Source organism: Heterodontus francisci, chromosome 19 (genome assembly GCF_036365525.1).
Source record: "Heterodontus francisci isolate sHetFra1 chromosome 19, sHetFra1.hap1, whole genome shotgun sequence".
Taxonomy (NCBI): Eukaryota; Metazoa; Chordata; class Chondrichthyes; order Heterodontiformes; family Heterodontidae; genus Heterodontus; species Heterodontus francisci.
In genome coordinates, this window is record NC_090389.1 from 51,626,788 (window position 1) to 51,649,443 (window position 22,656).

The 22,656-nt window shown below is 40.4% G+C and overlaps 2 protein-coding genes across 7 annotated transcripts in view; one reads left to right on the forward strand and one right to left on the reverse strand.

Annotated features, from left to right (window-relative positions):
- The window catches only part of LOC137380054 (receptor-type tyrosine-protein phosphatase gamma-like), an 870,349-nt gene extending 863,698 nt beyond the window's left edge, over positions 1-6,651 (reverse strand). Inside the window, exon 1 of the mRNA XM_068051600.1 lies at positions 6,079-6,651. Within this exon, the coding sequence (XP_067907701.1) occupies positions 6,079-6,160 (82 nt within the window). The 5' untranslated portion in view covers positions 6,161-6,651. The remainder of the gene's footprint in view (positions 1-6,078) is intronic.
- Positions 6,652-6,821: 170 nt separating this feature from the next.
- The window catches only part of fhit (fragile histidine triad diadenosine triphosphatase), a 1,297,392-nt gene continuing 1,281,557 nt past the window's right edge, over positions 6,822-22,656 (forward strand). For 2 of the 6 annotated variants that reach the window (XM_068051602.1, XM_068051603.1), the window contains exons 1-2: positions 6,827-6,951; positions 11,975-12,119. The gene's annotated coding sequence lies outside the window, so the exon portion shown is untranslated. Of the gene's footprint in view, positions 6,952-11,974; positions 12,120-22,656 lie in introns of all 6 variants that reach the window. The other 4 variants (XM_068051609.1, XM_068051601.1, XM_068051606.1 and 1 more) reach the window with 4 other exon arrangements.

Below are 22,656 nucleotides of genomic sequence, written 5' to 3' on the forward strand. Positions count from 1 at the left end.
TAGTTAATATTCAAAATCAAAAGCTAAATCTATAAAAGTAATGTCCTTTGCAACTTAACCATTTAAAGTATTACACAACATTGGATCAGATTTGCTGTAAGAGGGCATCCAATGACATCTGCCATTAGTTAGACCTGGCCCTGCACATTTCAGCTCAAACATTTTTTTCCTAGAAAAGCTGCTGAAAGTGGGATCCGATAATGATGCAATGAGGAAGAGGGCATCTTGACCAGGGTGAACAGGGAAGCCAACAGGGTTATTGCCTTCACCAATGTGATTAAAGATTTGGAAATAAACACAGGAAGGACCATGAAAGAGGGTGAATTCAATGTCAAATCAGGTGCACAAAAATAAATAAATAGAGGGGTAGAAAGATTGAGTTTAAGAGAGCACGAGATAAAAACAAAGACAGAAAGGAAAACAAAGGGAAAAATGAATTTTAAATTTGATTTTACAAAATGTCCCAGAAAATTTAAAACATGAAGGAATAAACTTCCACACTTGTAACAGCTAATGTACAGTGCCAGTAAGGTTGATTGGTAGCCAGTAACATTTATTGCATTGTTAAAAGGGTACACTTATGCTTCTAATGACAAGACTTGAGTTGCTGGGGCAAGTTTAATGGGCAAATACAGCCAGTTCCTCGAAAAAGACAGTGAGGCTAAAGGCAAAGCCAACAATGGATCAGCTGAACTTGGACAGCAACATTTGGATATTCAGATTTAACCACACATCTGCTCCATGCCTGAAGTTGCTGTACCGTTTACTACAAATAACTGTGAGCTCCATTAGCCTTGCTATTATTTTGACAGCAATTTCTGGCCCATTGTTGTTTGGTCCCATATATATTATAAACAGCATGATTGTTAGCTGGGATGAGGCCATCTCTTTTAGAATACTTGTAACATTGAGTTTGGAAGAGTTCCATTATTTTGTCCTGGAAGCTTCTTGACTTTTTTTTTTAAAACATATCACAGTAAGACAATACTGAGAACTTCAAGAAAAGCATGCCTTGCGATGTTAGTGGAACAGATGTCAAAATCAAGCTTTATATTTATAAAACAGAACCTATGCATTATAATTGAATATAATGGTTATTTAACAACATTTTTAAAATTAAATGTGTATTTTTATTGGGGGAGGGAACAGAAGAAAGACTTTGATTAACAAGGAATAAGTGGGATTATTTTCACTAGTAAATACCCCGTTTAGTTATGAGTTATCTTCAGGCGTAATTTTCACTAGTATAAGGTTTCATCCTTTCTGATGTATTAAATTTATATTTCAAGGATAAGAGAGGAAAGTAACTTGGACTTATATTGCACCTTTCACATCTTCAGGATGTCCCAAACTATTTCACAAATAAGTTACTTTTGAAGTATCGTCACTATTATTATATAATAATCTGTCAGAAACTGCATGTATCCCCGACAGTTATAGTAAAAGCAGAGTGTTCATATTTATGTGCAGAAGTAAAAGAAAGGCTGAGTACAAGAATAAAATGGCCAACTCTAAAGATAATTTTTATTTCCAGTGCAGAGAGATCCAATTGCTAGACATTTTTAAGAATAAACAACTCTATAAAATAGCCATCATCAGTTGGTTGATTCACAGGTTATGCCACTTGCCCTTCTGCATAGTGTTGTCGCTCCTTTACTTTCCTTGTCCATTCCCACCCTTTCTATTTTTCAGACCATCTATTGAATTGAAGTCTAAACTGTAGTACCAAAACAAACAAATTTAGACTTCTAAGACCATTTTGCGAATCAGAAAAGAATACTGGAAACACACTCTTGGACTGATTTTCTTTAAACAATATTATTAACGCAAAAAAATGTTATATAATTCAGTTTGGAACCATTGCTTGTTTGGGTGCGTGCAATTTTATGGGACAAGTTAAAGTTCTTGAACAGCATGAGATTTAAAACAGATAGACTATCGTAAAGTAAAGCATTTTGAGCTTTTCAAAAATAAATGACACATACAATAGGAGTGCATATCTCAGTGAAATAAAACCTTGGAAAATTGTAAGAAATGCAAAATTACCAAGTGCAAAAAAACACCATTCTTTTAAGCATGCCAAACAGATGTACCATGTGCCAGTATAAATTAGATTTTTCTTTTTACCTTTTGGAGGTGCAGTAGGTTCGTACAATTCAGTTTCAGCCTGTTTTTACTTTAGCAAATCAGAGCTTTTTTTTTACAGGTTGTAATATTCAAGGAAAGTTTGTAAATACAGGTTTGCTTTATTATTTTTGACCTCAAGCCAGAAGAGAATGTATTTTTATGGTTAAGTAGAATATGTTGTGCTTTTTTAAATTGGTCAGTATTTATTTATTTAGGTAAAGTCTTACTTGATATCAAAATTAATTACATATGCTTCTGTTTTAACAGTTAGTAGTTTAAACGTTGTAAATTGAACTTCCAAACAACCAAATAGGCAGAAAAATGAGACCATTCTGTCATAGCATCATAAAGTCAGTCAATGTATTTCACCGTAAAGCTTACTTTAGCTAGTTTAAGGATTATTTACTGTATTGCTGTATTTACTGTAAGTCATTTACTGTAAGGCAGTCATGGAGTGGCTGTTAATGAACAGTGTTTTTGTAAAAGTTGAATTAGCACCTAGGAAAGATTACATATGGATTACAAGTCAGTAACTTTATTTCAGATTAGTACAAAATAATGAACTGCCCTCACTAGTCAGTTATTAGATGACAGTTCTTCAGATACCTACATGTAAAATCATTGAAATAAAGCTATCTAATCAATCACAAAAGAAATAATAAATGGGCAGTGTATGAAGTAAGCCACATTTTCCATTTACCAAATACAGTTAAAACTCAGGCACTTGTGAACTTGGAATGTTTTTGGAGGCTAGGACAAGTAGTGATGCTGGTGGAGGGAGTGGGTAATATTGCATAATGTTAAGTTTGCTTTACAATAAAAGCATCAGATACGGCATAGCATTAAGTATATGTACAAAATATTTTGGACCAGAAATACCACAGGGGTCAACCACCAGAATTAGTCTCCAAGTTTAAGCCACCACTTTATTAGACAAATCCTGAAATTTTTAAACTTACAGTTGCAGGTGCCAAACCATTTGGCACCTGCGAGCTTTTGTTTTGTGCTCACAATCTTAACAAATTCTATTTCTTTCCTGTCTGGAGGTTGCAGTCAGCCAGTAACATCAATTTTAAAGCCAACAGAAAATACTGGGTATCTTGAGTTACTGGGATTTAAATGTCAAACAAGTCCAATCCCCAACAGCATTTTTATTTTCTTCAGTGTGGATCAGATTGCTCTCTCTCTCTCTCAGCTAGAATAAACTGTCTGACAAAGGGCTTTAATGCATCCCATTTAAAAATAACACCATCCCTTTTTTAAACAGAGAAATATAAGCAGCTGTCACAGAATTCAGTTACATCCTAGTTTGCTTCCGACATATCAATACAGTCTTCCTGGCACAATGTACTCATCATTTAGCGCCTCTGATGACTGCAAACGCCTGAGGAAGGAGAACTTCAAAGCAATTCCTCTGCGTCTGTATTATGTCTCCTAGCAGAACGGCTGACCACATTTTTATAAAACGCCCACTTTCAAGAATCGAACTAACTGAATGCCAGCAAACAAGATTACCAGCAAGATAGTAAATTCATGCTGTGAAGAATAATGTAGCCCACAAATTGCATCTTTTGTCCATAACTTGGTCCCTCGTCGGTCCGGACATCTTGAAGGAAACAAAAGAACTAATGAAAACCTCAAATGTCTGGCTAAGTTTTCTATTTGAGGTCATTGGAAATGAATTGTTAAGCTGTTTGTATCTTAAGTTTGTATCCAGCATCTGTCAGCTAAAATAACATTTTCAGGTAAGGAAATGTTTGAAATAGTTCTAAGTTAGTCGGGATCCGTTATTTTTAAGCCGGTTACAAGTACAACAGTTCTGTAACAATTAAAATTGTTACATGCAAGCCAGAATGTGGACCATAAAAAACTTCGTATAATATGTGCAGATATATACACATATTATTGCATCGCTATTGACCAAAGCAGATCTAAATTTTGGGACAAAAGCAAAATACTGCGGATTCAGGAAATCTGAAATAAAAATAATAGAAAATGCTGGAAACAATCAGTAGGTCGGGCAGCGTCAGTCAGTAGTTTGGGGACTCCTCAGATCTTTGAGTGGGATCTGTGCAGTAGTTCAGAGAATGTTGATCGCTGGAAGCGGAAGAAATAGAAAATACTAAATCAAGAAATCCGTGTATAAATTGAAATGTGTTCCTGGTTTTGTCATCTATAGACGCCCAGAAAATGTAGAAGGGCAACAGGGTAACACAGAACTATTGAAAGAAAGGCTTTGAAAAGCCTTCGTGCTCGGTACTGCAGAACATCGTTAGAAAAAAAAAAGAAACGTGGATTTCAGAGCTCACTGTACTACCCTACAAGCTGTGTGATGTGGGCGCTGTTCTTTCCTCGGAACATCAATCTTCCATTAAGGATGGAGGCGATTCTCCCATCGCTTCTTACGTCCTTTTCAATACCTTTCGGTAATGTACTGCTCACCGCAATTACTCCTGACAAATCCAAGTAAATATGTTGGAGTGGCAATTTACTGGACAGAATATATTCAACTCAATCTAAAACCAAGTACCTCCACTGTTCTGGCTTTTCTTACTTACAAACTTTATTTTGACAGCGTTATAGACTGCGGCACAAAAGCGCAACTAAATTCATTTCGCTACCTAACCCCATACATTGCTATCACTTCGGAAGGAATATTGTACTAATAAATCAGCATCACCAACTGCGTAGCGGATCTGCACATCGTTATTGCAAGAGAAAAAGTGGAAATCGGAGATGTCCCTGCATGACACACAATAACGGTCGCGAATAGTATTAATCGTTCATTCTCCCAGCAATGTACAAAAAAAATTATTCTGGAGAAATATTTCAAGAATTTCCCACGATTAAAATTATACCCTCTTGGCTCGCTTCGAAACAATGCATTACTCTTGTCCCTCCTTATTGTGTAAATGTATCCCTTTGCATTTACAAAGTGTGGCATTTTGATTATGTGACCGCCATACAATAAAGTCTTAAGTCAACAAATACAATCCACTGCCAAACAATCGACCCCCACCGTACTTTACTTCAAACACGCGGCTCAAGTTAAGCCAATGTTCATCGGTATCAATCAATCACAACTCACAATCCTGTCAAATCAAGCTTACATCAGACCTTGTTCTCTTAATGCGCCTGGTTGCCAGCCTCCTTAATGTAATTACAGTACAATACAGCACGTCGGCCCACGGGTTCAGCCAGTTTCCCCTAGCTTCCCGAGTCAAGGCTCAATCATTACACAACCGAAGGCTAGAACATATTTTCCATTTTTTTATTGTTTAAAAGAGGTTCGAAAATCATATCGTATAGAATATAAAAATGAAGTCAAATATTATTAAATAATAGTCTATGGAAATTGCAAATCCAAGTTCGGTTTTGTTTAAATGACTGGCTGGCCATATATAACCACTGGACTTCTCAGAAATTTTAGGACTGTGGGAATCTGACCGTACACTCAAGGTCAGCCAAGAGTGAATGAGCAATGAAAAGACTTATTTTGTACCAAAACCGCCTTGCATAACGAGAGTCCCCAAAGCCAGGTGTTAATCTCTTGCTCCTTTTAAGATGTAGACGAATAAATATAAAAGAAAATTTGGAAGAAGGTTCTAAGTATTTCCACTTCACCCTTGTTCTGAACTCCGCTTACGCTGGCATTGCACCAAAAGGAGAGTTAACCGTTTACTATAGTTAAAAAAAGGCACCGACATGAATTGAAACAAAATGCAAAATAAATCTCAGCATCTGAATTTATCTTTGCAACATCTTGGGCTCAGGGCGCAGTTAGAACTAGACGGAACCAGCGATCCCGCCGTGTGCCAAATCAGCACCCTTCCGCTCCAGACACAGATGGATTTCTTCATTTTTTTTTTGCAGAAGAAACATTTTTGATTTACAAACATTATGTAAGCTGAAATAGATACAATATATTGTTTCATTAGTTTGGAAACTTACTGGGCAGAGAAGCGGCGAAAAAAACCCAGCAGACTGTGTAGAAGAAGAAAAGCACAAAACCTCGTTCCAGTAGCCTCTGCATGACAAATGCACATCCAAACACAACTTGTTGAACAGTTTTACTGTCAGGGGGGGAAAAAGGAGGGGGGGTGGGGGGAGGGAGTCCACGGTCTCACTTGGAGGGCCTGAACAAGTCAGAGCTTAGCTTGGTTTGCAAAGAGATTTTTCTTCTACGAAAAGTGAAGCTGCAGTACAAGCCGAGTAGTGCTGACGACGTGAAGGAACCATTTAATCCCGAAGCATATTAGCGTCTGCCTGCCTGGCTGGCGAGAGCGCGATCAGTCCATCATTAGCGGAGCAGCGAGCAGAGGCAGCGCGTAGGGAATCGCGGAGGGTTCGGCTCGAGCTGGAAGCTTTCCATTCTTCCAAACAGGAAGTACCATGTGCGCCTCGGGGCACTTTAAAGACAGCGAATCGGACTCGCGTGCATGCGCGCACCCACCGAGCTGGAGTCGCGCGTGCCCGGCGCTCGCTCCTCGCGCTGTGCGCGTGCGAGCGAAATCCACATTCCCAGTAAATGGTTGACGGACCGCAGACGTTAGCCAATCACCAGTAGACTCTCGGCCCGTTGCCCTTGGTTTCCAGGTCCTGACCAATCAGTACGCCTGTCAGGGCGGGGTTTCATCGGGCCGCTCGCGGCCTGCTGGGTCGCTGGCGCTCGGCCCGCCGGGAGTTGTGGTTTATGTCCCCGGCAGCGTTTTCTGGCTGCCAACGGAAGTGGATCCGTTTGGAAAACTACGAGTTCCACAGAGCAGCGCGGCTCTCCCGTCCCTCCCCGCTTGGGCTTCATAGTTACTGGCTCTGACAGCGGTGGTAAGTCTGTCATTTTCGTGTGGCTGCTTCTCTAGGCAGAAGAGCTTGGTGTGTTAATGGTAGAGGTAGTGATGATAAACCCTTTATATCGTGTTTAAAACTCCAGAACTATGTTCATGATGAGAGCAGGAAAGGTGATTTCTGTAAATGGGATGAAAGTGGGGGCCTGGACAGCTGCGGGCTCTCATTGCCACCCCCATACCTTGCATTTCTTGGCGAATGCTGGAAAACACTCGCTGAATACCAATTATGTAGCCGCTCGCAATGCTTAATGCATCTTAGTAAAGTTGAAGCCCTTGAGTTCTGTGGGCCTGTTGATCGTTCTGTGTAAATGAAGCAGGTGCCACCCTCACACGTGTACCCGTCTCTTAGTTTCATTTTAATTAACAAGGATCCTGTACAGATGAAGTTGCGTTTGGTTTGAGAGCAGGCGTGTTAATTTTTTTTAGTTTTCAGACCATTTCACACCCGTGGTAGTTGGTGTTGAAACTTACAATTGTCGCTGCTTATAATAATGATGGACACATCACAAACTACCAGCTCCCTCGTCGATTTATGATAATTCTAGCCACCGACACATGTCAAGAGTATCTACTTCGGAATCTAACTAACATGCAAAGACTTCAGTTTAAACTAACAGCGAAGTATAAGAGCGTGCGTAAATCCAGAATAAAATGCAATTTGCATTAATATTGCCAATAGTACTAAAGACAGCATGCTAAAGTCTTATCACAAGACTTGAAACAGTGTTGGTTTAACATATGTAATCGAAACTAATACACACAAAACGGATTTTGAAGCTGTCAGTCGTAGATATTAGAGCATCACGCAAGTGCGAACCTGAGAGGAATGGTTCTTCCTCGAAAAGAAAGTTTTCAATCTCAATTAAAAAATTACAGTGATCGTGTGTAACACTGGTTTTAACAGTGTCTTTTACATTTTATACAATGCTAATACCAAATTTCTCATTGTCATTGTCAGTTTTAATATCAAGCCGTTAACGCGGTGATTTAAAGAAAAACATTCCTTTTCCATGAAGGCCACAGGGTATTCTCAATTTAACCTGAACTAAAAGATGAATATAGATTCATTGTCAATTCTGAAGAAAAGTAAGTTTTCTCTCTTTAGTAGAAAACTGATAACCTGATTGTCGAAATGGAAAAGTTGTCCAGTGTTGGATCTGAAGTTATTTCGAGTCTGAGCAATCAGTGAAATTTAGCATTCTGGTAAACTACCGTTTCTAATATGAGGCTAGATAGTAACACCAGATGCAAAATCAAACTTGATGCAAAATCAAACTTGATGCAAATCATTTCAAAATGGTCATGTGAAATTAAGAAACAGACAGAAGAGAGAATTAATAGATTGACCAGAAATTGATGGAATGTTGGCCTGCCATGCTGGGTTCTGAGTTTTGACTAAATTCCAAAGTGGCCTGTTCTCAATAGAAAATGTTCACCATTTTGGTATGATGGAAGCATTCTTCACTCTGAGCCAGTAGGTTGTGGGTTCAAGGCCCACTCCAGAAACTTGGGCATGTAATCTAGGCTGATAGCGCAACCGAGTCCCTCAGTACCATCGGAGCTGCCATATTTCACATGAGATATTAAGGCCCTGTCTGTCTTTTCGGGTGGATGTAAAAGATCCACAGGACTATTCTGAGGTTGCAAAAGGCATTATTGATTGGTAATGGAGGAGGGGTCACTGGTGGAATTTGATTTGATCTATAGAATGCATACAATGGATAACAAGTAAGTTAACATTGTGTCCTTTCTCTACATTTGAATCCAGTCCAGACTAATGGGATGAAACTCAATCTGTGCTATTTGATAGAGTCTTAAGTGAACAGAGCTTGAGCAGTTTCACCACAGTTCCAAGTGGATGTTGTCCACAATTCAGCACAAATTGGTTGTCACTCAAACCATAAGAGGCTGGCATGGGAAATTGGTTTAAAGCACAGTGTTGTCGGAGCAAAGGAAGTTATGCTTAAATGGTACAGTTCTTTGATACCACAACTTAAATATTCAGCTCTGCTCCCAGTTCAGGAAAGACCCATAACAACAACTTATATTTATATAGCACCTTTTATAAAATAAAACATCTCATAACACTTCACAAGAGTGTTATCAAGCAAAATTAGACATTGAGCTACGGCAAGTGATATGAGGGCAGATGGCCAAAAGCTTGGTTAAAGAAATAGTTTTTAATGAGCACCTTAAAGGAAGAAAGAGAATTGGTGACGTTTAGGGAGGGAATTCCAGAACTTAGGGCAGAGGCAGCTGAAGGCACAGCCACCAATGGTAGCTTAAACCCAGGATGCTCAAGAGGTCAGAGATGAGCACAGATATCTTGGAGGGTTGTGGGGCTGGATGAGATTACAGAGATAGGGAGGGGTGAGGCCTTGGAGGTATTTGAAAACAAGGATGAGAATTTGTAAAACCAAGACTGATACCTGGCATCAGTGGACTGACCAATGAAGAATGAGTAGAGCAATACTAATCTTTGAAAGGAGGCTATCGAGAGAGAACCTCATTGATGTACAAATGACAGTAATTGGTACAGAAAGGGAAAGCTAAAAAATGATAAAACAACCAGGTGCAAATTCACACTGGTAAAAGGGAAGTTTAGGACTGATTGTTAGTCACACGGTGTATGTTGGGCACACAGAGTGTGATCAATACAGTACTTAGAATGGACTTCCAAAAAGGGCAATGGAGGCAATATTGGGTTGGGCTGCCACACTGGAAACCGGAGCAGCCAGTGGGGCAGGAGAGGAGGGTGTGAACAGAGTTCTTCAAATTAAGGATTTTTTGGAGCTTTAAGGAGAAAACAAAAAATTATTAACTGGTATCCTGGGTGCAACTAGTTTGTGATATGGACAGCCATGCCAGTAACCCACTTAAATAGGTGAGATGAAAAGTCTGCTCGATAGGGAGGTGGGGGGAAATTAAAATTCACAACCTGGAGCTTTTCTAATGGAAGAAATAAGAAAGTATTTTTTTTTAAACTTGAAATATGTACCTGGCTTTTCTGCACAACAGTAATTTAACATGGCAGAGGTTCAGAGTGAAAAAGAGTGTAGAGCTCCACAATGTCACCTATTGGCCAGAGACTACAACTACATTCAGATACAGTGCAATTGTTAAAAATATTCCAGATTCACAGACAGACACATTAAATAGAAAATCTTATTAACATGACTGGGCAGGTGTCATCCGATGCGACATAGGTGGCATGAAAATGACCATAGCAACATTTTACAGGTGGAAGGACTCTCCCACCTCCCCAGTTCTCACTCCCCCTTCCCCTACCCCCTCTCTCTCCCCACAGATATCTTGAGGGAGTGGGGCTGGAGGAGTTTACAGAGATAGGGAGGCCATGGATGATTTGAAAACCAGGATCAGAATTTTAAAATCAAGATCAATAAGACTGATACTTTCCCCCTTCCCCTAACTCCCCTCCCTCCCCTTCCCCCTAACCGCCTTTCCCATTCCTTGTTAGCAAAACTGAAGCCCATGGGATTAAAAGGACAATGGCAGCATGGATACAAAATTGGCTATGGATGAAAAGCAGAGTGTAGTGATGAATGGTTCTATTTTAGACTAAACAGAAGCATCCAGTGTTTTTTTTAATTCATTTTTGGGATGTGAAAGTTGCTGGCAAAGCCAGCATTTATTTCCATCCCTAATTGCCCTTGAAGTGGTGGTGAGCCGCCTTCTTGAACCACAGCAGTCCATGTGGTGCAGGTAGAGAAGGCCATGAAGAGAGAGAGGGCAAACATGAGAGGTGGTAAAATTACTATTCAATCTGCTTCCACAACCCTTTCAGGCAGTGTATTCCAGATTACATCAAGTTGCTGTGCTAAAAAGAAAGTTTCCTCATACGTCACCTCTGTCTTTTGGCCATCACCTTATAGTTGTATACTCTGGTTACCGACCCTTCTGCCACTGGAAATTTATTCTCCTTATTTACTCTATCAAAATTGTTAATGATTTTGCACACCTTTATCAAATCTCCTCTTAACCTTCTCTGTTCTATTGTTAAAGCCAAGGATCCAATATGCTATTGACCACCCCACCCCTGTGTGATCTCTGGTCCATCCCTCCTCTCCCCATGGGATATCTGGCCCACCCCCAATGTGATCTTGAGCTTATCACCCCCTCCACTCTGTACAATCATTGGCCCATCCCCAACATGATCACCTACTCCCATCTCTGCCTGTGATCTCTCTCCAACCCCCTGCAATCATCCACCCAGCACCCCCAACCACCCCTTGCAATCTCTACCCACTAAGCAGCAGGATCTTACCTGCTCCTGGGCTGCGGCCTTGTCTGGAGGGTTCCCTCCCAACAGGGAGCCAAGCCTGTCAATCAGGATGACTTTCTGATGGGGAACCTGTTTAAAAAAAGTAACTCATGCATGCTGTATTAAAGCAAAACATTTGAAAAGAAAGCCAACCAGAACTTTGCCTGGAATTCCCGTCCCAGCAAATGTCAGGGCCTTAGTGTGGCTTTCTGTTTGTGTATGACAACTGTTAGAAAATATCTACATTCTAATTGGTGTGTCAACATGACACAGGTGTTAATTAGGTGCTGTGTGCTTCAAAATTCAATAACTTTTTGGAAAAACAAGATCAATTACAATCAGGAAAATCCTTGTCGCTGAGCTTAATGCACTTTCTGAAGATTCTTCTTTGGCCTCCTTGTCTCGAGAGACAATGGGTAAGTGCCTGGAGGTGGTCAGTGGTTTGTGGAGCAGGGCCTGAAGTGGCTATAAAGGCCAATATTAGAGTGACAGACTCTTCCACAGGTGCTGCAGAAAAAATTGTTTGTCGGGGCTGTTACACAGTTGGCTTTATTAAACACAAAACAAAAGCTATAACTTTTTTACATGTACTTATGGAGCTTATCTGTTTAAAAATACATTGCCTCTCTGATTTTTAAACACTGTCTATAGATTGTACCTGAAAATAGATTTTGAAATTTGACATCCAGCTTTTCTTCAAATAATCTTGAAAATTTAGAGAAACTTCTGAGTAGAAGAATAATACTACCTACCAGAATATACCATTATTCCAGATGAATGATACTGATGGATCCTAGGAATTAAGACACACTACCCATGCTCAGACTGTACAGTCCAAATTCTGTTCACAACTACAGCTCCAGGTAGGTTTTGGGAGAGGATCTGAACTTCAAGCCAAAGCTCTAATGAAAATAGTAAAAGATACAATACAACTTAGTGGATAAATATAATTGTGATTGTGAGTTTTTTGGTTTAAATCCAGTTTTGAACATATAAAAATATAGTTATTCAGTATTAAATGATGGATTAAATTATGGGAGACCTGCGGGCATCACAAGATTGTATCCTCTTAAAAAAAAAAGCAGGTATTGGATTGACACAGGCTGTGACAGGAATGTATGATATGACACATTAACATTGGCAATACCTATCACAGCATCATCTACTGAAGTGACAGTGCTTAGGGGAGTTTTCAATGAAAGTGTGCCACGTGTCCAAATTGAATATATAAGAAATAAATATAGATTGGAATTCAGTTTGCTTACATTTCCTATCACATGGTGCACCTTGGGGAAGCCAGTAATGCTGTAGAATTCCATGGTCCTAAATTGCTGCTGCCCTGATGTGTCCCCTCACTTTCCAGTAAAATGTATCAGTCACCAGACAAATGCATGGCTATACTTCACCGTGGCTAATATTACATGGATTTTCCATAGCTGCCTGAAATCTGTCTGCGCAATAGACGCAGAGAGAAATGCTGACAGATTTTGTGGCTTCAAGTGCTCATCAAGCAGGTGACAAAGCACCCCTATTGTCCTTTTGGTGAAGTGCACTCATAGATATCTCAATAAGATCCTCATGTGATTTGTGCTGTCTGGATATTCTGTATATTCTATGGACAGGGGGTAATATTTTATGGACTCAATCCAAAAATAATGCCTGACGCTCCTTTGCTCCGCCATGTGCTTTTGCACCTCCTCCTTGATAATGAGATACGAGGATGTATCCAAATGGAACACCATGTGTGCTCCTGAGACTGGAGAGATTTAAAATGTGCCAGTATTGTCACGGTCAGAAGCAGTGAGAAGCAAGTGAAGGTGTGTGGGTGCAGAATGCCAAACAAATTGTTGCAAAAAATCATACACAGCTGCAGAAATCACTGTTGAAACACTCTTACTCTTCAAGTTCACAAACTCTTCTGCCGCCTTTCTGAGCTAATTCTCGCAATGGTTGTGCCATATAATATTCATTCCAACTTGCCCCAAGTGCATTGTGAGCGTAATAGGAGGAAAAGCAGGTCGACAGCTCTACTGGCCATCATTATAATATGTAAATTTAATGCTACTCAGGAGTTGGTTGGGTGGGTTGGAGGAATGGCCAAAATGCACAAGGGATTTCAGGGTGGGGAGATCGACTTTCAAGCAGAAAACTGATAGAAATGGTTTCTCCCATTTTGCTGCCAAAAAACTTCTCTTGATTATGTACTGAAAATATACCAAAATGTGTGGAAATAGGGGCCTTAATATTGTGCTTTTTTGGGGCAGGCATAGTAAAAGCATATGCAAAGTATCGAATCCTCTACTCAGCCCCAACAAAATGCTTTAATCTTTAGTGTTGCAATGTATTTTTTTCCATTTACCAAACCAGCTATTCTTATGGATCTCAGACAGAGATTGGGAATTTAATGCTGTAAGGTAGGCAGTTTGTGCTTTGAATTGATTCATTGAAACCAATTTATTTTACATAGGACTTTTTTTAGTTGTCAGGGAGAGACGTCTTTAATCTCACCAGTTGAGATTGTATATTTGAGTTTGGGTCTGAAGTGAAAGGACAAAATATTAAACTATTATGCTTATGGGAAGAGTGTTAATAAATAGTCCATCCACAAATTGAATGATTATGGTCAAGCATTTTCACCCCTTGATATTGTCAGATATATCAAGAGCTTTTTATTCCAGACAGAGTAACACCTTGTTGATCATGGCTGAAAATAGGCTTCAGATATTAAGCAGTCACCTTATAGTTGATTGCTTAAGTGGTCCTGATTTATCATAATTATGGTAACAATATTTTCCTCAGAGTCTTTTACATTTGTTGCCATTTATTGAGAAGAATATCTTTTGCAATTCAAATGAAATGAATTTACCATAGAAATGGCATTAAAAATATATGTTTTGTTTATTGGCCTTACTAATAACATGGGCTGGACTTTGTGCTGGAGGCAGCGCTCCCAGCGCCGGGCCAAAAAGGCTTGGTGAACCCTGCCTCTGCCTTTTGTGGCCCCCCCCACCTCCCACCACAGGAGCAATCTTCTGGTCTTTTTAAATCAAAGTTTCAGGAGACAGGATCCTCATCCCTTTAAATTCTTTAAAGGGAAAAGGATCCCGCCTCCAAGAGCTGTCAGACAATCAGAGGGCCAGCAGCATCGGCAGCGACCCAGGAGCAGTGACCACTGCCAGTACTGCAGAGGCTTTGGACTCGGGGCCCAGCGCTGGAATCCCAGAACAGAGCTGATAAGGCGGGGTTGCCGGGGACAGTCCAGAAGATCCCGGCGATGGGGGGGGGGCGGTGTCACCTTGCCAGCGATGTCCACATTCCATGAAATAATTTTTTTTAAACTGTGCACCTGAGCCAGTGGTTTTCCCCATGTCCATTTTCAATTGCTCACCCATATTTCACATAGCAATGTTGAAACTCTCATCTGTGGCTTTGTCATCTCGAGATGACACTCGTAATACCTTCACTAACTTCCCAAGATGCACTCTACATAAACCCCAAATTCTTCTGAACTCTGTTACCCAAATCTTTTCCCGCCCTAAATCTTTCCTATTCTTTTCCTCTGTTCTTGACAATCCGTTCATCCCTTCCTGCCTGGAGCAGAGATTGTATAATTTACAAGCCCCTCTGGGGACTCACTCCACTGTAGTACTTTAACTTCCTCCACCCTTAAATCCCGCCTCTTACCTTGCACTCTTCTAACTCTGGTCTACTGTACGTTGCCCTCCTCCGTCTGTTCCATCAGTGGTGGTAGAAGCTTCAAGTATCTCATACTCGAATAGGAATTCTCTACTCATTCCCTTGCATTTTGTCACATCTTCAGAAGCCTCTTTAAAGCCAACTTGTTCAACCACACCTTTGGCCACCTCCCTTAATTCTTCTCCCTATTCCTGCTTGAGTCATACCCCTACCCTACCCTGATCCACCGTTGGTCAGTGAAAACAGGAGCAATGAGTGAACAGGATTTGGTGCGATTTAGGATACAGCAGCGTTGGGGAGGAAGGTGGAAGGCTAGCCAGGAGAGCAATAGAATAGTCAAGTCTAGAGGTCATGAAGTCATGGATAAGGGATTCAGCAGCAGATGAACTGAGGCAGAAGCCGAGTCAGGCGGTTGATTGGAGGTCGAGGTAGGTCGGCTCAGTGATGGAGTGGACCTCTGGTTGGAAGCTCATCTCGTGGTCAAAGTCATTTGTGATGGGACTGAAGACAATGTTTTCCGTCTACCCAATATTTATTTGGAGGAAATTTCAGCTCATCCAGCACAGGATGTTGGGCAGGCTGTGTGGCAAATCAGAGACATTTGCCGAGGAGGTTGGGGGTGGGGTGGTGGTGTTGGCGTGAGGGATGGGGTGAGGTCGAACTGACTTGTACAGTTTGCATGTGGAACCTGATGTGTTTTTGGATGATGTCACCGAGGGCAGCATGTAAGGTCAAAATCCTGGAACTCCCTCCCTAACGGCACCCTGGGTGTACCTACACCACATAAACTGCAGCGATTCAAAAAGGCAGCACAACACCACCTTCTCAAGGGCAATCAGGGATGGGCAACAAATGCTTGCCTTGCCAGCGATGCCCACATCCCATGAATGAATTTTTAAAAGTTGAGAAATAGGAAGGGGCAAAATATAGATCCTTTGGGAACTCCAGAGGTAACAGTGAATAAGCTGAAGGAGAAGCCATTGCAGGTGATTCTCTGGCTACGACTAGATAAATAAGAATGGAGCGAGGTCAGTACAGTCCCGTCCAACTGGTTGGCAGAGGACAGGCGGACGGTGTGGTCAACCATCTCAAAGGCTGCTAACAGGTCGATAAGAATGACCAGGGATAATTTACTATGGTCACAGTTACATAAATGTTATTTGTTACTTTGATAAGTGCAGCTTACTGTGGCAGGGCAGAAACCTGATTTGTGGGAAATATTGGTATGGATTTGGAAAGTGACTACACGTTCAAGGACTTTGGAGAGGAAAGGGAGGTTGGAGGTGGAGCAGCAGTTTGCAAGGACAGGGGTCGAGGGTGGATTTTTTTGAGATACTAAATCTGTGTACAAAATCCCATGCTGTGACTGGAAAATGCTTTTGTAACTGCACAGATGTGTACTAACAGTACATCTTTTATTTTTGAATCCCTGTATGATACAAGACATCTTGGGGATGAAAAGCTTCCTGTCAATTTTTACTGAAAAGTCAGAATAAGTACAAAATGGGAAATCCTGGTCTCAAAGTTGCATTTAAGAAGCAGCTCAATGCTGTATTGAGGAGATGGGAGGATGAGATCAAATGGGCTGTAGAGACTTTTTTTAACCTGTCCCTGTCTTCTGTGCATCCCAATAATTGTATTTGATAATTAGAAGAGCTTTCTCAAGAATTATAGAATATAAAAGCCAAGAGGTAGTGATGAACCTATATCAAACCATAGTAAGAATTCAGTATGAGTACTGTATTGTGCTCCAAGCTATATAAATATGAGGAAAGACTTAAAAAATTGTGTTTTGCTTCCAGTTAGAACAATGCAGATTACAGGCGATATAATAGAAGTGTTTAACATGATAAAATAATGTGATAGGATAGATAGAAGACAATTTTTTCTTGTAGTTGAGGATTAAATGTAAGAGATTTGCAACAGAGGGCAAGAAAGAGAGTTGTGAGGCTGTCGAATTCATTTCCAGGTCTCATGGCTGAGGCAGAATCTTTATCAACATTCAGGATTAGATCAGATAGGTTGATGAAGGAAAAGGGATCGAAGGGAAATAGAAATAAGGTCGGTAAATATATCATTTAAACTTTTTCCTCATGTGTAGGGTAAATCTTGACAAAAAGTGATTGGGCCGAATGCCTGTTTGGGTTGTACTTCTATATCCTGGAATTGCAATGCTTGATTGGCCTCTGGTTAGAACAACCATCATCTTAAATGCAAGTATAATTCAACCACTGGAGGGTTTTTCCCTTGACATCTCTATTAACATCAGTCTTGCTGAGATGCTGTACTCAGACAAGTATTGTTTTGATGTTGAGGGCAGCTACTCTCATCTCTCCTCTGACATTCAGTGCTTAAGTCCACATCTTGATCAACACTGTAGGTGAGTCCAGATCTGAGCGGTTTTGGCAGAATCCAAATCCAGCTTTTTATGTCTGTGTTGCTCGATGGTGCATTTGATTACTCAGTTATTGGTGCAATTTATGGTGCATCCAGTTTTGGTGTGCATGCCCTCAGCACTACATCTGGGATGTTGTCAGTGCTTGTTGTACACAGTGTGCTTAGCTGCTTCTTAATACCATGGTGAGCTGAATTAGCTGGACATTAGCATCCATGATTATTAAGGCTGAATGGAATCCTGCACTTGGCACTTCTAGCTGAAAATGTTTGCAAAAATTTGTTTCTTGTGCTCACATGCTAGGTTCTGCCACATTTGAAGATGGAGATGTTCATAGAGTTTCTTCCCGCAAGTTGCTTTATGGTCCACCATCATTCTTGACTGGACATAGTGTAGCTACAGAAATTTTCTTTGTTCCATTGATTGTGGCACTCTTCAGTTCTGTCTGTTGCCTGCTACCTTTTCTGCTTAGTAGTCAGGTATCCCTATTTTGTAGCTTCAGTAGGTTGGTGCTGCACACCCTCTATACTCATTTACCATCAAGCACGGAGTCAGGCCATGAGGTTACAGATTGTGATTGCATACAATTCTTTTGGCCGACAGCATCTAATAGGTGTCCAGTTTTGGACTTCTAGATCTGTTCCACAGTAGCAGTGCCACACAATGCAATGGAGCATGTTCTAATTGTGAAGGTGAGACTTCATTCTTCACATGGACTGTGCAGTGGTCACTGCTGCCAATGCTATCACATGTCGGTAGTAGGTAGGTTGATGAAGATGGTGCCAAGTCAATTGCTCCCTTGTATTGATATCTTCACAACCTGATTAGTCTGTTCTGGCATCAAGTTTAGAGCCAATGTTGAGAACTCTCGGTGAGCCTACCAACTGCATCCCAATGTGCCCCCACCTGTAATGGGTCTAACCTGCCAGTGGGACAGGTCATAGAATAAAAACAGAAAGTGCTGGAAATACTGAGCCATGTTCTGATGAAAGGTCACCAAACTGAAACGTTAATGCCGCTTCTCTCTCTCCACAAATGCTGCCACACCTGCTGAGTATTTTCAGCACTTTCTGTTTTTATTACAGATTTCCAGCATCCGTAGTATTTTGCTTTTATTTTAGGACAGGTCATAGAGTTGGCTGATAGATATGACTGAGATTTTGAGTATCTGGGTGATGCTTGACGAACCAGTGGGACAATATGGAGACCTTTGCCAGTTAAATTGAGCTGATCTGATGACCTTAAGAGCATTAAGCGTCAACTACATACTGTGGAATTGGAATAATGTGTAGGTCAGTCCGAATGGGGTGGCAGGCTTCCTTCCCTGAAGGACATTTGTGAACCAGTTACATTTTTACAAAAATCTGGCAGCTTTGATTCACAAATTACCAGATTTATTAAATTCAGTTTCACAAATTGCCATGGCATGATTTAATCACATGACTTCTGGGTTGCTCATCCAGTACTGCATGAATGTACCCTTCTGTTCTTTATAAGAACAATTTTGTTGAAGTGCAAAAAAAAAATGGAAAATTATGCTTCACTATCCATGGAATAACTATGAATGCTTTTCCCATTATAAATAAGTAATGTTTCATAAATAACTCGCCTGTACCAATATTGCAGAGACAATTTCTTGATCTCTGTTTCATATTGGCCTTTGTACAACTCATGCTTGTTTGGCAGTTTTTCCCTTTCACTGGATAAAAGCAATATTTAAGGAATTTTTAAGATCAATATTTATTTCAGTTTTTAAAAACCCATTTTTTTTAGGTGTTTTTCAAGTTGTATTTTTAGCATCAAAGACCAGGAGAAAATTGGGTAAAACATTAGAGCCCAAAAAACAGTAAATTGAGAGGACGTCAGTAAAATCAGTTTTTGTTTGGAAAATCACTAACATCAAGGAAACAAAGTACAGTTAATCTAAATGACAACTCATAATTATTCACAAGCCAACAGGGGGAATAAACAGGAAAGTGTGAAAACAACTCCACCAAGAAATGTCATAACATCTGTCTGTAACCTTGACAATTAAATTACCAGCGTGATTTGATTGATTATATGTTGATCACATTATTTTGTTTCCCCTGTCCACTATCCCTTTATTTGTTTCAAAGGTATATGCATGTACTTGAAATTCTATGGTCCAAGATAAAAGCATCAATCCCACGCACTAACAGCTATTATCATGGGTATTGTTATAAAGTTATTTTTGAATTCGTTCTTTGCAGCAATATCAAGAATTTTAGTGATGGAAATCATTTTTTGAAAAAGCACATTTAAAGATTTCTAACATGCTTGTATTTTAGAATGCTGGCTGAGAAAATGTATAGTACTATTTTCTGTGTAAAAGCTTTTTAAAGATGGTAGCAGTAGCATGTAAAAAGGAACAATATTTTTCATGCCTTTGCAATTAAAAAAACTTCATAAAATTTGTTTTAAAATGCCATCACACAATTCCCATTGCTCTCAGCCAGATATATAATATACTGAATGATCTTAGCTTTCTGTGACTATTTAGAGTATCTCACCTAATTAGCACCACAGTATTAATGAATATTAATAGTTGAGATCAAAATTGATTGTAGAAATCCGAGCAGAACTACCAGTTAAAGCTCATAACATATGCTTAAGTGCACAGACATTGGGTAGGTTCACTGTGGGTACGCTACCACCTCCTAATAATCCGCATTTATTGTTGAAATTTCTTTGTTGCCCTCGGTAGACGAATGTTTTACATCCAAAATGCCAAAAATGGAAAGCATAATTTGTTCTAAATATCTTAAAGGAACATATTTGCACAGTAATGCACATTCCCCAGGCATTTGATCTTCCCTAATATTTTCTGGAACTTCAGTTGGACCAACGTTTTGTCACTTTTTACCTTTCCTTATTGCACTTTATTTATTTATTTATTTAGAGATACAGCACTGAAACAGACCCTTCGGCCCACCGAGTCTGTGCCGACCAACAACCACCCATTTATACTAATCCTACATTAACCCCATATTCTCTACCACATCCCCACCATTCTCCTACCACCTACCTACACTAGGGGCAATTTATAATGGCCAATTTACCTATCAACCTGCAAGTCTTTGGAGGTGGGAGGAAACCGGAGCACCCGACGGAAACCCACGCAGACACAGGGAGAACTTACAAACTCCACACAGGCAGTATCCAGAACTGAACCCGGGTCGCTGGAGCTGTGAGGCTGCGGTGCTAACCACTGCGCCGCCACTTGGAATGCATATTATTCCTGAAGTCATATGTTTGTAACCTGTGAGGTTGTGGAGTCCTTGACTTTGATATTGAAACCCCCATGACCTTTTATTTACAGCAGCTGATATTGAAGTGTCTGAGTGGCGAGGCGGGACCCTTCATTAACGTATTTAAGTTGGGCTCCCACAATGAAATTAGGAGCCCAAATTAAAAATGACTGATGCTGCATTGGTTTCTCAGGGGTTGGGAAACCTGGGAGTGAAAGGGAGGCAGGAACTGCTGGCTTCACAAGGTAAGTGCTTTGCAGCCCTACTTGTGGGCCAGCAGGAGCAGGAGTGCTTCTCCTGGCCCTCAAGGAAGTCTTAAGCCTCCCCTCGACAATCGCGACCCCTCTCCTTCCCCCCCCGGCCACAATTGCCGACCTCCAGACCACCCTAGCACCGATGACATCTCTCTCACCCTGCCACAATCTGAGTCCTTACCCCCCACCCCCCGCCACACACCCCACATTGTCTGGGACCATCCCCAAGGTTTTCTGTATGCGGCCTCCTGCTTCTGGGTTTCCTTCCCTGCCGCCAGCCAGGCTAACAACGGGGTGGGAAATGGAACCAAAAAGTGATAATGCAGTCCTGTTGTTGTTTGGCAGGGCTTCTGCATCCCTGATTATTTTCAGGGTATGTAGCTGTTTTTAGCCTCACCCACACTCTCCCTTCTTGGAAATATCAGTGCCCTTGACTCATTGGACTGATCACCCAGTTTGATTGACTTCCTCCTCGCAACCCAGTGTGAAAATTCTGCCTTTCTACTTGCTAACCAGATCAGATAGTGCTATTTTCTCAAATATCTGTCTCTTGCTTTTTGGTTTTGGTTTACTGATCCAGATGTTATATTCCAGAAAGCCAAATAGTGAAGCAACTGGAGCCAGTCTTTACACACTTGTGTCAGCACTTAGTTACAGAGATACACATTACGGCATGCACCTCCTAACTCAACAACCACAATTTCAGTCTGTTTCTACTTATACCACTTTTGAACAACCAATCAAAAATAAAGGAGACTAGATAACCCTAATGAAGGGGCACCAGCACCTGTTCCTATTTATGGGAGACATAAATGAATCTCCAGTTAATGTCCACCACCTGCATACAAGTAATATACAATTAACACTAGACAGTTACATTTTCTATATTTGACCACCCTTTTAACATATCTTGCATTTCAGTTCTTGAAAGGCTGCCAGGTTTTCTACATTACACAATAGTGACCACAGTTCTTTAAAAAAGTAATTTATCAGCTGTAAAACACATTGGAACGTCATGAAGTCATGAAAGGGGTTATTTAAAATGCAAGTTTTGATGTGCTTTTGGAGTCAGTTAAAAATAATTTTAAAATGCTTGTTCACTGCATACAATTTTATATCTGGCATAAAATCAACACAAATAAATCCTTTTTGGTTGAATGATTTAACCTTATGTTAATATGCAAACAGTTCAAATGTTTGAATGTAAGAAACTGTCATGGATGCCATCACGAACTTTTTCAGTAACAAAGTTGAACCCATTTACTGATATGTAAAAAGGTGCCCCTTACACTTCAGCAGCTTCAGTGAGTGGTTCATTTATGAGAAAGTGTGTGATTTCAAAGATCAGTGGTGCTATGATAGATGGTTGTAGCGCTTGAATATATTTTCTAACATTGTGGATTTTCGATTATAACTTATGTGGAACTGTGGGACTTCGAGTGGCTGAGGCATAAAACTATATTGAAATCACTGAGAAATAGCTGAGGTTGGAAATTATCATTATGTCATGAAGGAAACTATATGGATTGTGGTAGCTAAGCTTTTCTGAGGGTTGAGTAGTTGGTTGATAACTTCATTAATTAACTTCGCTTAGGAAATGTTGAATTGTGATTATTATCCTAATGGAACTCCATAATGTAATTGAAACATTTTTTTCATTTTAAGGCACGATCCCACATTAAAGTAGGAGGCAATGATGATACATATCTCTTTGAGCAAAATATTGCAAAGACGCCAGTGTGATTGGAACTTGTCCTCAAGTGCACCTGTTTGTAAAGTCTCCTGA